Source organism: Leptinotarsa decemlineata, unplaced genomic scaffold (assembly GCF_025532065.1).
Source record: "Leptinotarsa decemlineata unplaced genomic scaffold, Ldec_3_MD MMD2_P_RNA_scaffold_5, whole genome shotgun sequence".
In the NCBI taxonomy this organism is placed as follows: Eukaryota; Metazoa; Arthropoda; class Insecta; order Coleoptera; family Chrysomelidae; genus Leptinotarsa; species Leptinotarsa decemlineata.
The window spans coordinates 2,617,165-2,631,839 of NW_027412532.1; the positions used below are offsets into that span (position 1 = coordinate 2,617,165).

The window sequence follows — 14,675 nt, forward strand, 5'->3', positions numbered from 1 at the left end:
AAGGAAGCGGCTGGACTAAGAATTTGAGGATCCAGTGGCACCTACGGTCTGATGACTTCGACAATTGCGGAACTAGCGAAACGTTACACCCATGCTCAATCCCTAAAGAAATGGGATGAAATCAAAAGATGCAGTCTTGCCAGGATCACCCTGGGCGACCCTGGAAAGCTGGCGCCAAAGAAATATTTGGCGATGACCAGGGAAAATCTACGCTTAACAGTAGGATTTCTGACTGGCAACTGTCAACTAAGGAAACACCTCCACAATATGAGGCTAGTGGACACACCTATATGCAGGATGTGTTAACAGCAAGATAACTATCAGGCCTATGCTATGGGCCTACAGTCCCCCTCCCTACTCTACAGATACAGAACTATGGATGAAAATGGGTTCATCACTTTACATCCCAGACAAAAGAACAATTTAAACAGTGGACTCAAAAGGGAGATCCGGCTCCAAGGAAAACAAAGACCGTTTCATCTACAGGCAAGGTCATGGCATCGGTTTTTTGGGATGTGCGAGGGACAATTTTCATTGGTTATCTAAAAAAAGCTCAAACTATCAACGGCGAGTATTATACGAACTCACTGCAATGTTTGAGTGAAGAAATCAAGTAGAAACTGCCGAAATTGGCCAAAAAAGTGTTGTTCCTAAAGACGATGCACCAGCTCACAAATCCATTATCGCGATGAGCAAAATAAACGAATTAAAGTTTGAATTGCTACCTCATGCACCTTATACGCCAGATTTAGCCCCCTTGAATTATTTTATGTTCCCAAACTTGAAGAAATGGCTCAGTGGTCAAAGATTTTCCAACGATGGAGAAGCGATGTGGCAGTTTATGTCTATTTTGAGAAGCAAGACAGTTCTCATTAAAAAAAAAAGATATCGAACTTATTGAACGACGCTGGGGAAAGTGTTCATAGCTGCAAGCTCAATAAGAATATACATGAGATTTTGTGCCAGAACATACATTGTTCGTCTACTATTATGATGAAAAATAAATACTTGGGCTTTGGCTGGGTACTTCTGGACCACTCTCGTATGAAGTTCTACGGACTGAAACGTTTAGATTCTAAAGTAACCAATTTTTGTATGAAGATGGAGGAGTAGAAAGCCAACACCTTTTTTTCCCACATTTTTTAAATTTTTTGAAAGGTTGTAAAACCGTAACACAGTGAGTTGAAATGTAACAAAAGTTTCACAACTGTAACACTCAGCACAACACTGCAAGAGGAATATTTCGCTCCTCCCACGCACCATAGTTTTCAACATCCTCAGACAGACCCAGACGCAAGGAATGCAATATCACTCACCGCTTACATCTCAAATCTCGAGAAAGAACTCATCCCAATCTCCACAACGACCGCACTCTCTCACGACGAAAGCACCACCACAAATCGGCCAATCATCTAAAACGCTCCGGCAAAACGTTCATTTATTCGCGCGCCCAGAACTCCTCCGAAGAGACGAAGATTCTGAGTCATGACACGGCGAAGGTATGACCCGCGAAGGAGGGAGGAGGTGGAGGTACGTCGATCGCTGAAAAGTCACGCATATATACCTTTTAATGCTGAACGCGGCAGCTGCATTCAATCACTGCGCCAGAGAGTGCACTAAATCAGGAAATACCAGTAGTACAGTCAAATTATCTACAGGTCCTGGAAACCACAAGAAGGTTCAAGTGTTTTTATATAGAAGCACACGCAACAAAGGAAACTTTTTGGAAATCGGAAACAAATTAAGTAAATTCAAATTGAAGACCACTTGAGGTTATGTATCATATGGAATTCCTCAAGGGTCGATTCTAGCACCACTACTAACGGGTCTTCCAACAGGGACTTTAGAACTTATAACGGCCATCTTGTTGAAGCTGTATATGTTGAATAAGTTGTCATTTTTTCAGTATGTGTTGCCAAATTATCATGAACGGATATAGTATTCAACACTCGTGGGTTAGGCTACCTATCGGGCGCATCCCCAGATGGCAGAACGGCCAGAGGACTGAAGGCCCTGTCCGGAAAGCCTCACGGACGGGCTCGCCGGTCTCCTGGTCAGTGGCAGAAATAAGTAGGGTGAGGGGAAGTAAAACTCCCCAAAAGCCTTTGCAAAACAAGCCACCGTGGACCAGCCTACCCAAGCTAAGGTGTAAGGAATCGTGCCGACAGCTGAATGGCCACAGGGTGTTATGCGGTTCCAAACGATCCCCTTGGAGAACCGGGCAAAACCTCAATGTAATCAGCCTTCCTCTGGTAATGCGGGGCTCTGCCAGAGGTGACCAACTCCTCCCTTGCTACTCGTGGGAACACACATGAAGGAAACAAACCCAAAAACAGGAACAACAAAAACAAAAACCAATCCCGATGCTGGATAGAAGTGCTCACCTCAATCTAAGGCGGTGGCTGGGGATGAACAGATCACTTCGTGATGTAATACAAAAGCCAAGGCGTAAACGCATTTGCGGCGCCGAGGCCAAAAGAAGAAAGACGCAGGAGTGGCAGCAACTGAAAGTGCACCCACCTCCTCCCCCACTCCACCTCCAATATAAAGGAGATTCGCAATGTGGTGGACACATTTGAGTCCACTGGTTCGGTAAACGATCGACCAACGCCTGTACGTTGACAAAACGAAAGATCTGCCAAAAACATCTCCGCAGTCGATTTTGCGGCGCTCACAAGAACTCAGTCTTTCGCAGCCCACAACTTTACGAATTTTGCGTCGTAACTCTCTCTCTCTCTATTTTGGATCCTATCTTCAGGCACATATGACCAATGCTCCTCCTATTGGTTGACAGGAGCTCAGTCGGGGGGCGCAGCGGTCTTGCACGAAGTATGCACCCGGTATTTTAGTACTTCATTTGAAAATATTCTCCCCAACGAAAATATTCAGAGGCAGTTTGAATGTTTCCATTGAGTTTCCTTTAGATGAATGAGATATGAGCAATTATGCAGCAGACAATGTGGCTCCTTGTCGTTTTAATCTATATGCACTTTCAAATCACAGTGGGACTACTTATAACGGGCAGACACCCATATAGTGACACGTGGCATGAATACAACGATTCACACGTGTTCTCAATTTCGCCAAAATCACTTGTGAGAGGTGAGGCATATGTTCTCTTTTATGAACAGGACGGAACGAAGCATCACCTTCGAGGTGACTTTTTCTTCTTCTTTCCTTTTTTTTAATAATCTTAGTTCTTTGTATTTCATGACTGTTCCAAATTTCATTATGTATTGTAATATAATTATTATAATTTTTCAATTATATTATATTACATTACACCAGCTGACCGGGCAAACTTTGTTCTGCCATACAAATTATTTTTATGGTATCAAATTTGACGCTACAATACAAAAAAGTATTTGGTCATTGAGAATGGGATAGTCTACCTTTTCGTATGAATTTGTCCTGGCACTTCGATAGCCTTTAGAAAGGTTCTGGTGCAGAGAAAAAGGTACTGGCTTCCTTATGACTACATCAATAACCCGATTTTCTTCAAACTATTTGTGACCTGGCACCTATATCAAGCATATGTGATATCACTATGCCAGATGTATTGGCAACGTTTTGCATCTCTGAGTCTGTCTAGACTCGCAAGTAAATTACTCCAGAGCTTTTAGTTCGGTCTGCCTGTTTGATAAAATACAGGATTCACTCCTGTAGGGAAGAGGATGACGGTTCTTCCAAGAAGAGATTTTTGGACCTGTCACTATAACCACACCAATGTGTTTCCACCTAGTCGAGGCTGGTAAGATGCGTCTGTTTGGTGATTTTTTATGACTAATTCACATTTCATCTGAAATTGTGTTTAACGATTAGTTTTCGTCTCGGATTCAAAGAGCAGACATCCAAAGTCCAGGTACCCAATATATCCAGTTTCTGGTGTCTGGGACATTGTTCTGGAGGCAGTGTGGAAATTGTATCTGTGACTCCCAAAGGAGCCAGTAATTGTAATTATAGGAAGACCTCATACAAGCTGTCAGATTTTCGAAACTAAAATCTTGGCCGTCGAAAAGTTTCAAACAATTTCGGAGGTCAATCTTTCCAGCTGATCGGTTGCCATAATTCACCCACTTGTTGATCAATACTATTTTCAATTTCTAGGTTCAGGCAATTTTTTTTCAAATTTGACTGTACTATAGACACACTCGCAACACATGTACAGCATCCTGTGAATGGGATCTTACTTTGTTTAAGGGAACAGTAGGCAAACGATACTATTTCTAGTGAGGCGTCATTTTTTTAAGGTAGCTTGAAGCTGTGCTTTAAGTTGTGTTTTATTGTATCATTATACTGAAAGTAAAAACAGTCCAACTTCTGCTGAGCACCATTACTTACAAAACCTTTCTCAAGACATTTCAATCCTTCAGTTTTGACAGTTTAAGTTTTATGAGAAAAAATCACATTGAAATTGTAAAGCATGTTTAACAAACCGAATGATCGTCATAAAATGATCTAAATTGTGTCAAGTGGAATTTCAGTAGGTGGAAAATAATTCACTTTTATTTTTCCAAACGTCTTCAATCATGGGTCTTTTTCTAATATTCCAGTGTAAAGGAATGACACTGAAATCGATGACATGAAGAGTTGTTGAAGAAGTTATTGAGGAGTTCCACAGGGAACTGTACTTGAACCTCAAATACCATCTGGTATTTTACTTTACTAAGCTACTAAGCTATTAGTTTTGATGAATGAGATCTACCGGATTTGAATTGAAAGGTGTATATTTCAAGAAACAACTTGCCTTATTGCTTTTTCCGGACCAATCTGGATGACATCACAAGATGAAGCACTGAATTCATCCATGTTACGACCTAACCTAACCTAACCTAACCTTTATGTTACGAATGAGTTGAATCTACTAATGTCGTTCGTGATAGTAAGTAGGAAAAAATTTATTTCATTATACAAAGATGTAGAAGCAGAAAGCCAAATCTTTCTTTCTCAAATCTATCAGATATATAAGTATGTACCAATGTTTGGTGATATTATATCTACTGTCATCCTCTTCCAAACACGATTGAATCCTACATTTCATTAAACAGGCAGACAGAACTAAAAGCTTTACCTAACCTAACACGAAAAAGTCTAACGGGTTCAAATCGCACGATCTAGCTGGCCAGTTCACATCACCTGCACGTGAGATGAATATGACCTCTAATTGTTCGTGCAGAATATCCAACGTGGCTTGAGTTGTGTGGCAGGTAGCGCCGTCCTGTTGAAACAACATGCTGTTGGTGTTCAGGTCATCCAATGCAGGCTAAAAAGTTGGTAATCGTAGACCTATAGTGCTCGCCGCAGTGATGGCCTGGCCAACGTCGTTTTCGAAGAAATATGAACCGCCAGCCCAAAATCACAACAACCAGTGACTTTTTCGGAATGCTTTGGACGCTCTTTAATTCCATGTGGATTGGTATCGTTCTGCTCTGCGAGTTTTTGTGTGCTCTGCCTTGGATTCTCCTGCACACTCTCACAGACATCGCCGATGTTTTTGGCAGATCTTGCGTTTCGTCGACATACGGGTGTTGGTAGATTGTTTACTGAGCCAATAGACTCGAATTTATTCACCACATTGTGACTAGCTCTCTCGTTAATACGATAATGGCGACCGTAAAATGGGCGAAGTGCGGTACGTTGCCGAAACAGAATACCCATTGTGATAAAACAACTTAATTTTTTACATGTGTTGTTGAATGCCATGGTGATTTGGTAAAACAGACAGTGAATGACAACTAATTTGAGAGGTGTACCTTCAACAAGGTGGCCGTTATCAATTGTCAAAGTTCGAAAGTCCCTGTTAGAAGACCCTTCATTTCAACCACACACTGAAATATAATTTTCAAAAAAATTTGAAGTAGTGTGACTGAATAAACAGAACAGGTCCCTCACTCATTCATCATATCTGCTGCTTAAGCTGGAAAAACTAGTGAAATGTTGATTCATTTCAACCACCATTCGAAGTAGTTCTAGATCTACAACATGATATTATTTTTTCTAGAGCTTCTAATTGGTTAGCAACCCTATTATCGAGGTGATTCATGGTAATATTAGCTGAAACTTATGGTCTCAAATATTTTATGTGAGCTCTATCTACCAACGTTTCTCTCTTTCATATCTTATATTCAAAATTGTTATCTCTTCTAGTCGTCACTCACGTAGAGAACAACGTTGCAAATTAGACAAATTCAACAATTGTTACACACCTTCGTATCTATGACATAACAGAAACATAATCAACATTACCCACCTTTTTTTGGATTAATCCTTGTCTAGCTCACCAAATATTCTCCAGGGGCTTTTCTACCGCAAAATGGAAACTCTACACTGACACATACCTGGGCTTTCCTGAGTGATGGGAATGAAACTGGTTTGTAGTGGTATTGAAACCATTATCTATTTTTTATCTCTTATCTGGCTTATCTGAGGTTTGAGTGGGGCGGTAATCGATAGTGCAGTCAGTTCCAAGTGAGTGTGTGGGATGATGATTATATTTAGAATATTTTCATCGGCATTTTTCTCGCGCTTTTAGATCAATAATACTAACAGCACCCATATGCATTTACTGATACCGAGAATTCGGCGAGAGCCCAATTTAAAGTAGTAGTTTGAATACCAGCTTGATGATGATAAACATGATGATGAAAATAATAAACGTTTCAGACCAGTTTTTGTACTTTATAGCAGCATGTGGTTTTATCGATATTATGCAATGCAATAAAATACACACATCGGAAAAGTCTAGGGATATTTTTAAAAATGGCAATAATTTTTTTTAGATCACTTTAGGGAAAAAAAGTTGACGGGTGATTATTAAACGAATGTAACTTACAACAAAATTTATTAAATGGTCAAAAATACTGAGTGCGCATATAAGCAAAACTAAAAAAAAATATGGCTCTTCTTTGGCACCCCGAAAAAAAATCATAATACAAAAAAAATTGCAATCAGTACAAAGTATGGCCTCCACGCTGGTTTATTACGGCCCTACATCTATCGTGCATCGACAAAATGAGATTGTCAATGTCTTGTTGAGATGCATTTGCCCATTCAGCGATTAAAAGCTCTCTCAATTGAAACGTTGTGTGAATGTTCCCCATATGCGGAGTAATTCTTCGTTGAAGCATGTCCCACACATGCTCGATGGGATTCAGGTCCGGTGATTGTGCTGGCCATGGCAATACATCAACTCCTTCGTTGGTGAGCCAGTCAGTCACTAGACGCGCGACATGTGGACGAGCATTATCGTGCATTAGGTGAAAGTTTTCACCAACAGTACCAGCAAACGGACGGACGATAAGTAGAAGAATGGTGTCGAGGTACTGTCGAGCTGTGAGGGAGCGATTTGCAAAAACGAGATCGGTTCTGCCGCCGATCATGATTCCGCCCCATAGCATTACTGTACCACCTCTGTATGTGTTGGCTTCCTGGACGTGTCTCAAACGTTCATTATTTCCAGGTCGTCTCCACAGTCTTACTCGACGAGAATCTGGATGAAATCCAAATCTGGATTCGTCTGTAAACAAAACTGTGGCCCAATCATTTGCATCCCAGTTTTGATGTTCTTGACACCACTCTAATCTTCTACCGCGATTGCCTCTCGACAAAGGTGGACATCTAAGTGGCTTTCTGTTGTGGAGATCTGCTTCATGCAGTCGATTTCTGACAGTATCACGACCAATGGGTATCTGGTGCGTCTGCTGCAACACATTAACCAACTCAGGTGCTGTGATTGTCGGTTGACTTCTTGCGGTTAAGACAAAAAATCGGTCTTGAACTGCAGTTGTAGCGTGTCCTCGCCCTGGATGTTGTTCGGCTGGACTGCCAGTTTCACGGAAACGCCGCCACAATCGACTGATAACACTTTGGGAGACCCCCAAACGAAGAGCTACATAATTTTGTCGCATGCCACCTTGAAGAAGCCCTACAGCTATATTCATCTCAGCCAGTGGTAAGTGATGGCGTTCCATGTTAAAGCACAATATTTCCAGTTTAATTGCTGAGCAAGAACTGCATAGAATGTACAAACTCGACACTTTCAGATTATTCATTTTAGCCGAAAACCTACAGTTTGTAAAAAACTTGATAAAAGATTAGTTACCGTTTTTGCAGGCTTTGTTCAACCCATAGAAATCTACAGGGTGGTCGAGTGTACCAATTTAATCGAAATTAAACCTCATGCATTTATTTTTATGATATTTAGTATGTTATAAAAATATCCCTGGACTTTTCCGATGTGTGTATATAAACTTGGTTGGCTTCATTCTTGTTGTCATTGACCAACGTCCGTTTTTGTCTGGGTTTTCAGATGTTTCACCAGCCAAGTTTTTGACATTTTCAAGTCACATGAAATTGAACTGTCAATTCTGACTGGTCAGCCAGCAAGTTTGGTCTTGTCAGTAGCTCATTCACTTGCTCGACCAGTCGAAGGTCTTTAATTTACTATAGAGTTCCACAAGGAACAGTGCTTGTACCTCAAAGACCTGAATTAGTGTTCCTTTTTGTAAAAATGTATATACCCAAAAGTTTGTTACTTACTTTGGACCGAAACTTGTCAAACAAGTTCCCATTGATCTAAGAACTATAAATATATTAATTATTTTACTATTAATGTAAGTTACAAAAAGGATACGAAGCTCTATAACTTATATTTGATTATTTGCGAGCGCTTTCGACAGCTGGTCATCCTCTAGGCACTACTCTATCTGAACATGTCATCCTGTTGTGTGTCCTTTTATACGTTCCGAACGCCTCAATACAGGTACTTCTGTTGCTTTAGGTGTGTTGTGTTGAATTTTCTCTAGGTTTATTGTTTCTAGGAGTGTGTATTGATTTGTTTAATATATTGAATGTTAGGTCTTGTGTTTTGATTTGTACTTGTTCCTCGATGAGTGATTTTCGACTGTTAAATTTATGGATGTTTAAGTTTTCCCAAATGTCCATGTGGTTTCCCTTATAGACTTGTTTTATGAGTTTTATGTTCTCTGGTGGGGGAAAGTTATGTTTGTTTTGTATGGCGTGTGTTGCGAAGTTTGATTTATATACTATTGGGTTTATGTATGCCTTTTTATGCTCATCGTACCTTTGGATCAGTTTTTTCTTGTATACTGTATATCCCGTTTTGGTTTTTGTCTTCTTCTTGTTCTTATTTTCGTGTTTGGCTTGTATGTACACGCATTATTTTTTAATTTACTGTAATTATTATTAAACATACGCTAACATCTATTATAGAGAAGAATATGTACCTGAATTGAACAAATTGATTGATTGATCGATTGGTACCTCTTCTATATACTATATTGTGTAGCAATTCTTTGGATGATATCTGATTCAATTACAAAACGAATGTTTGCAATACAAACTGAATAGAAAAATGTATTTTTTCTGACTAAAATAAACTTTAGTCACCATTCAAAAGCACTTTTTTCTGGCCCCACAGATCAGAATGAATTTTCACATTCTGAAGGAGAAATTGGCCTTTTGGCAGATTTCGACCTATCGAAAGTACTGAAAATTTCCTTCTTTACTTGAGATGGTTTTTGCAACATTTGTCTTTTACTGATCAGACAATTGAAGCTGAAAGAGTGGCGCACATCCTGAATATCAAGTTTTTGAATAAAAAATTGAAGTCACTACCTGAATTTTATAAATGGTAACAAGCTGAATATGATGTTGAACAGTTTCTGTGAAATATTTGTCAATGTTAATTTCACTGTGGAAAAGAGACAAACAAGAAATAAAAAGTCCAGTGGCTTGCTTCACAAGTTGAATATTGCGAAAGTAACAGTTTTTGGGATATCTAGTTAAATTGATTTACTTCTTTTTGGACCCGATGAGCCACCCCGGCATTTCCCAAAGGCGAAAACCCACCAAAAAAAAGACTATGGTGGTCAGTAGCAGCCAAAATTGGTCAACAAAAGAGGTCCGATCCTGCTCTCGCCAAGCGACGACCCTCTTCTCAAGCACTCTGATACACTTTCTCAGCGGTAGAGCCTTCATCAATCAGGACCAGACAAAAACGGGCTTCATCGACTCTATGGAATTCCGAGCTCACAATTTTCATACTGAAATTTTATAGTACAAAGTTAACTCATAAAAACCTCGTTTCAAAACTTTTGAAACAGCCTAAGCCTAATAATTTGAAAATCCTCAAATTCTAAAACAGCAACTGTTGTGGATATGTGAATACATATTTTTTTCAAAATAAATAATGAACCTTCAAATGTTTCTACGATGTGAAACTTTCTTTCGTGGACCATAATGCAAGAATATATTGCTATATTATCGATTCTGCGGAATTACGGAAACCGTATATCTTATTTACACAGTGTTTGTTATCATAACCTCAGCGCTATCAATGGCAGTCTCATTTTTCAGAACTTTTTTTCCTTATCACAGATAAAATGAATTAGCTATGTGTAAACAGCTAGGGTAAAGGATAAATGATATATCCCGCACAAAATTTATCGACCTATAGGTGACTTCAAAAGGTATCAACAAAATGCATTGAAAAGCAGAACCAGTAAATCAACATGGTATAGAAGACACCTTGAGGAAAGTGAATCATTGATCGAAATTGAATTCAAATTTTCATATACAAAATAAATTAAATATTGGAGATGTTGTTTAACAAATTTCAGCGTCTGTTAAACTGAATTATAAATCATTTTTACAGAATTTACACAACATTGTTACGGGTCTCTTTTAGAATCTCATTTATTCTAGAATATACTGGGCTGTTTCTCATCCGGTTGAAGTTTTCCGAAGGTTGACGTTTCGCCACCATCTCGAATAGTATCAAAACCTTCTGCTGCTCTTGCTTTGTAGCGACTCAGTTCCAAAAAAAGGCCTACAAGATGTAGGATCACAAGTACTTTGTTTTTGGGCTTGGGCTTTAACCAGGGTGGCCAGACCTAGAAATGGCAGTAGTCTTTGGAAAAATATCACGGTATTAGAAAGTACACAATTTATGAAGCATATGTTTCAAGTTTGAAGACGCTGCGTTGTTCAGTATTTGTTTGGCAGCCACCAATAGCAAACTTTCTGCCGAAAATGGAGAACATTGGTCCTCGTTGGCCCTCAGCCCAACCAACATGAAAGATGAACTGGATTCTACTCTGGTTGAGTCTGCTTTTGTTTACAACAGTAAAATATTGGGTAGCCGAGTTTAAACGAGGCCGTACGAGCTGGCTACCAAGACGAGCATTGCAATGGTCAACCAAATGAGGTGACGACTCCAGAAATGGTGTAAAAAATCCACAAAGCGGTACTGAATGATCGTCGACGTAAAGTCCGTGAGCTGGCAGACTAAGTAGGCATTTCAAAACGTGCGGTAAATCATATATAATTTGAAAATTTGGACATGAGACAGCTGTGTACAAGATAGGTACCGCGTTTGCTCACACTCGAGCAAAATAGTGTCGTGAAAATGTTTTAATTGAGTGTTTAGCGAAGTTTCACAGCAAAGAAACATAATTCTTGTGCTGTTTCATAACCATGGACCCTTCTGGACCTGTGCGTTAAGGAGGTTGCGTTCTGTATCTGTGAGTAGGGGGGTGAGTGTAAGCCCACGCACTTAGGCCACATGTGACCCATTGTACATCCTCCCGAGGAGTTGTCCTCCTAGGTCATCCTCCATTCTGTCCTTTCCAGGAAGGTGGACAGGTCGCTCGGAGACATCTCCTTTATATCGGCAGGTGTAGGCCAAGACTCGCCGAACACACACTCTCTAATTGACGATAACTCCGGGCACACGCATAGAACATGCCTGACAGTTTCATCTTCCTGTTAACACATCCTACATAGAGGTGTGCCTCATATTGTGGAGGTGTTTCCTTAGTTGACAGTGGCCAGTGTTGACAGTGACAGTGGCCTTAGTGACATGGGTCCATAACTTCACACCTGAGACAAAAAACCAATCAACATAGCGGACTCAACCGGCTCCAAAGAAGGCAAAGACCATTTCATCTGCAGCCAAGGTCATCGCATCGGTTTTTTGTAATGTGCGTGGGGTAATTTTCGTTGACTATTTAAAAAAAGATAAAACTATCAACGGCGACTATCATGCGAACTTATTGTAACATTTGAGTAAAGAAATCAAGCAAAAATGGCCGCATTTGGCATCTGTTTCATCAAGATAATGCACCAGCTCACAAATCCATCATCGCAATTACCAAAATTAAGCAATTAATGTTTGAATTGCTTCCTCATGCACTCTATTCCCCAGAATTAGCCCCCTCGGGTTATTTTCTGTTCCCAAACTTGAAAAATTGGCTCAGTGATCAAACATTTTCCAATGATGAAGAAGTAATGTTGGCAGTTAATGGCTGTTTTGAGGTATCGAATTTATTGAACGTCGCTTGGGAAAGTGTTGAGGGCTGGAAGGAGACAATGTGGACAAATAACTTTTTTTTTTTTCCAAATTTTTATGTTTTCTTTGTTGGGCCTGATACGTCCTGGTTTTACCATATACTGATATTTATGAAACTCAAGGATTTAGTCTTTGTGACATGAGGTATCATCGCTTTTATACAATCGGGTTTGTTCTTTGAGACCAGTTGAGTCTAGTCGCGGGTTGAAACAGTGCTGCCTGGTGTTCAACCACGAATGCTTGGTTCTTAGGCGCCGGTTTCAACAAGTTATCTTGCAGTGGATGACAGAGGACGAATTTTTTTCGACGGCCACTTTCACAGCCTCAATTATGTACGTCCTTGGAATGACCACTTGAAAAATATTCATTTCTCCGCTGCATGAGAAGATATACTATATAGTGAGTCCATAACCTCTTTCTGGCGCTCAGAACTTGTGTTTGGACAAACTGACCGATAGAGAGAGTTTATGGTTCTCAACTAGTTTCAAGGGTCTTCAAGTTGGTGATTTTCATTTCTTTGGTTTCATTCCTCACGATGTTGATGGATAATACCCGTCATGTGAGTAACGAGCCTCAATTCAGCGACATTTTTCTTGTTAGAAAGTGTATTGCTCCAGAGCGAACCGGTTCATTATTGAGCTCGATCGACAGATATATGGATTAATATAGAGATTGCGAGACAAACAACGGAAAATGTTACGCAAGTCGCGCAATAACGGGTGATTATGTAACTTTTGTAACATTGTTATTTTTAATTTCTAGAAACAAAGGCCATAAATATGAATTTCATCCACAGGCCGGGATATTATTATTCAGAATGCGAAGCGAACGTGACGTTCTGAATTTAAATTATTGTTATAGTACTCAGAGAAGTTCAGTTGTTAAACGATATACGCCAGTCGAATTAGCTCAAGAAAGGGGCCAGCACCGCAAACATTTTTACAGGCTACTTTCTTCCCGAATCCTTTGGGGAGGGGTCACTAGCAGGGAGTAAAGTCTTATCATTATATTATGTATACCGGGTATAATGAAACTTGATGATGAGGTATTTGATAAGCCTGGGGATATTGTCAATGGATTCGCCAAGTACTTCAGAAGTGTATACTAGGTTTCGGACGAGAATTCGCTTCGTGAAAATTCTCATGATTCTGATTTAGATACATTAAACATCCCTGCCTTCTCTAAAATCGATATTATTAATACTGCTTCAAAAAAATTAGGAAATAAACTCACCGCTGGCGTTGAAAATGTTCCTAGTCTTGTGATAAAGGACTGTATCGACGTTCTCTCTATACCTCTAATAGGCATATTCAACCTAATTTTATCTTCTTGTGTCTTCCCTGAGCAGTGGAGAACGGCTCGAATTTGCCCGATATTAAAAAAGGCGACTCTCGATATCACAAACTACAGGGCAACTGAACGAATCCAAATGTAAAATAATATCATTTACAACAAAAAAGCGAACTTTAATGTACGATTATTCAATCAACAAAGCTACAATCAACCGCGTACATGAGATGAAAGATCTTGGTATAACATACGACAGTAAATTAACATTTACAACACATATAAGGAATATGACTGCTGATGCAAATAGGATGCTTGGATTCATTTATAGACATTGCAAAAACTTCAAAAGTATTGCCACCTTAACATTGCTATATTTTGCTTATGCCAGATCTGAGTTAGAGTATGGCTCTATGTTATGGAATCCAGTTTACGGCTACCAAAAAACACCAATTGAGAGCGTGCAAAAGAAGTTCCTATAACACATATGTTTAGAAGTTTATGGTCAATATCCCACGAGAGGCATCGATCATAACATTTTGTTGACACGATTTGATATGACATCTTTGGAAAATAGGAGAGTTATCCTTGATATAAAATTCCTGCATAAATTACTAAACAACAATATTAACAGTACGGCGAAGCATCACGCACAAATGTTGTGCTACGATCACCATTGAATTTTATGTGCAGTAGCTTCAATAAAATCTGCGAACACTGCGATATTCATTCCGACTTGTATCCACAATCACTTTTAATAATACTATAAATAACATTTGTGTCAGTACTGCTACATTGCATGATTTGTGACTTTTTGTGTTATATACTCAATTTTTCATTCCTCTTTTGAAATTCTACTTATACGAATATTTTATATATACTTTGTTTTGGCATTTAAGTACTTTTATACATTTCTATATTCCATTATTTTCAATATTTATTTCATATATACTCTGTAATAATAGTATTTCCTGTAACTAGAGGTACTCCTGTTGGAAAAGAATGGCTTTTTTTATGT

The 14,675-nt window shown here is 39.3% G+C and overlaps 1 protein-coding gene across 4 annotated transcripts in view; it reads right to left on the reverse strand.

The window, feature by feature from the left end:
* Positions 1-14,675, reverse strand: part of LOC111502092 (uncharacterized) — a 53,454-nt gene that overhangs the window by 24,644 nt on the left and 14,135 nt on the right. Inside the window, exon 1 of one of the 4 annotated variants that reach the window (XM_023156069.2) lies at positions 6,251-6,401. The exons of 1 other annotated variant lie outside the window; for it this stretch is intronic. Coding sequence is in view for 1 of the 3 variants with exons in the window: in XM_023156068.2 (XP_023011836.2) it covers positions 1,324-1,349 (26 nt within the window). In the remaining 2 variants the exon portion in view is untranslated. Of the gene's footprint in view, positions 1-1,316; positions 1,491-6,250; positions 6,402-14,675 lie in introns of those variants that run through there. 2 more of the 4 variants (XM_023156068.2, XM_023156071.2) reach the window with 2 other exon arrangements.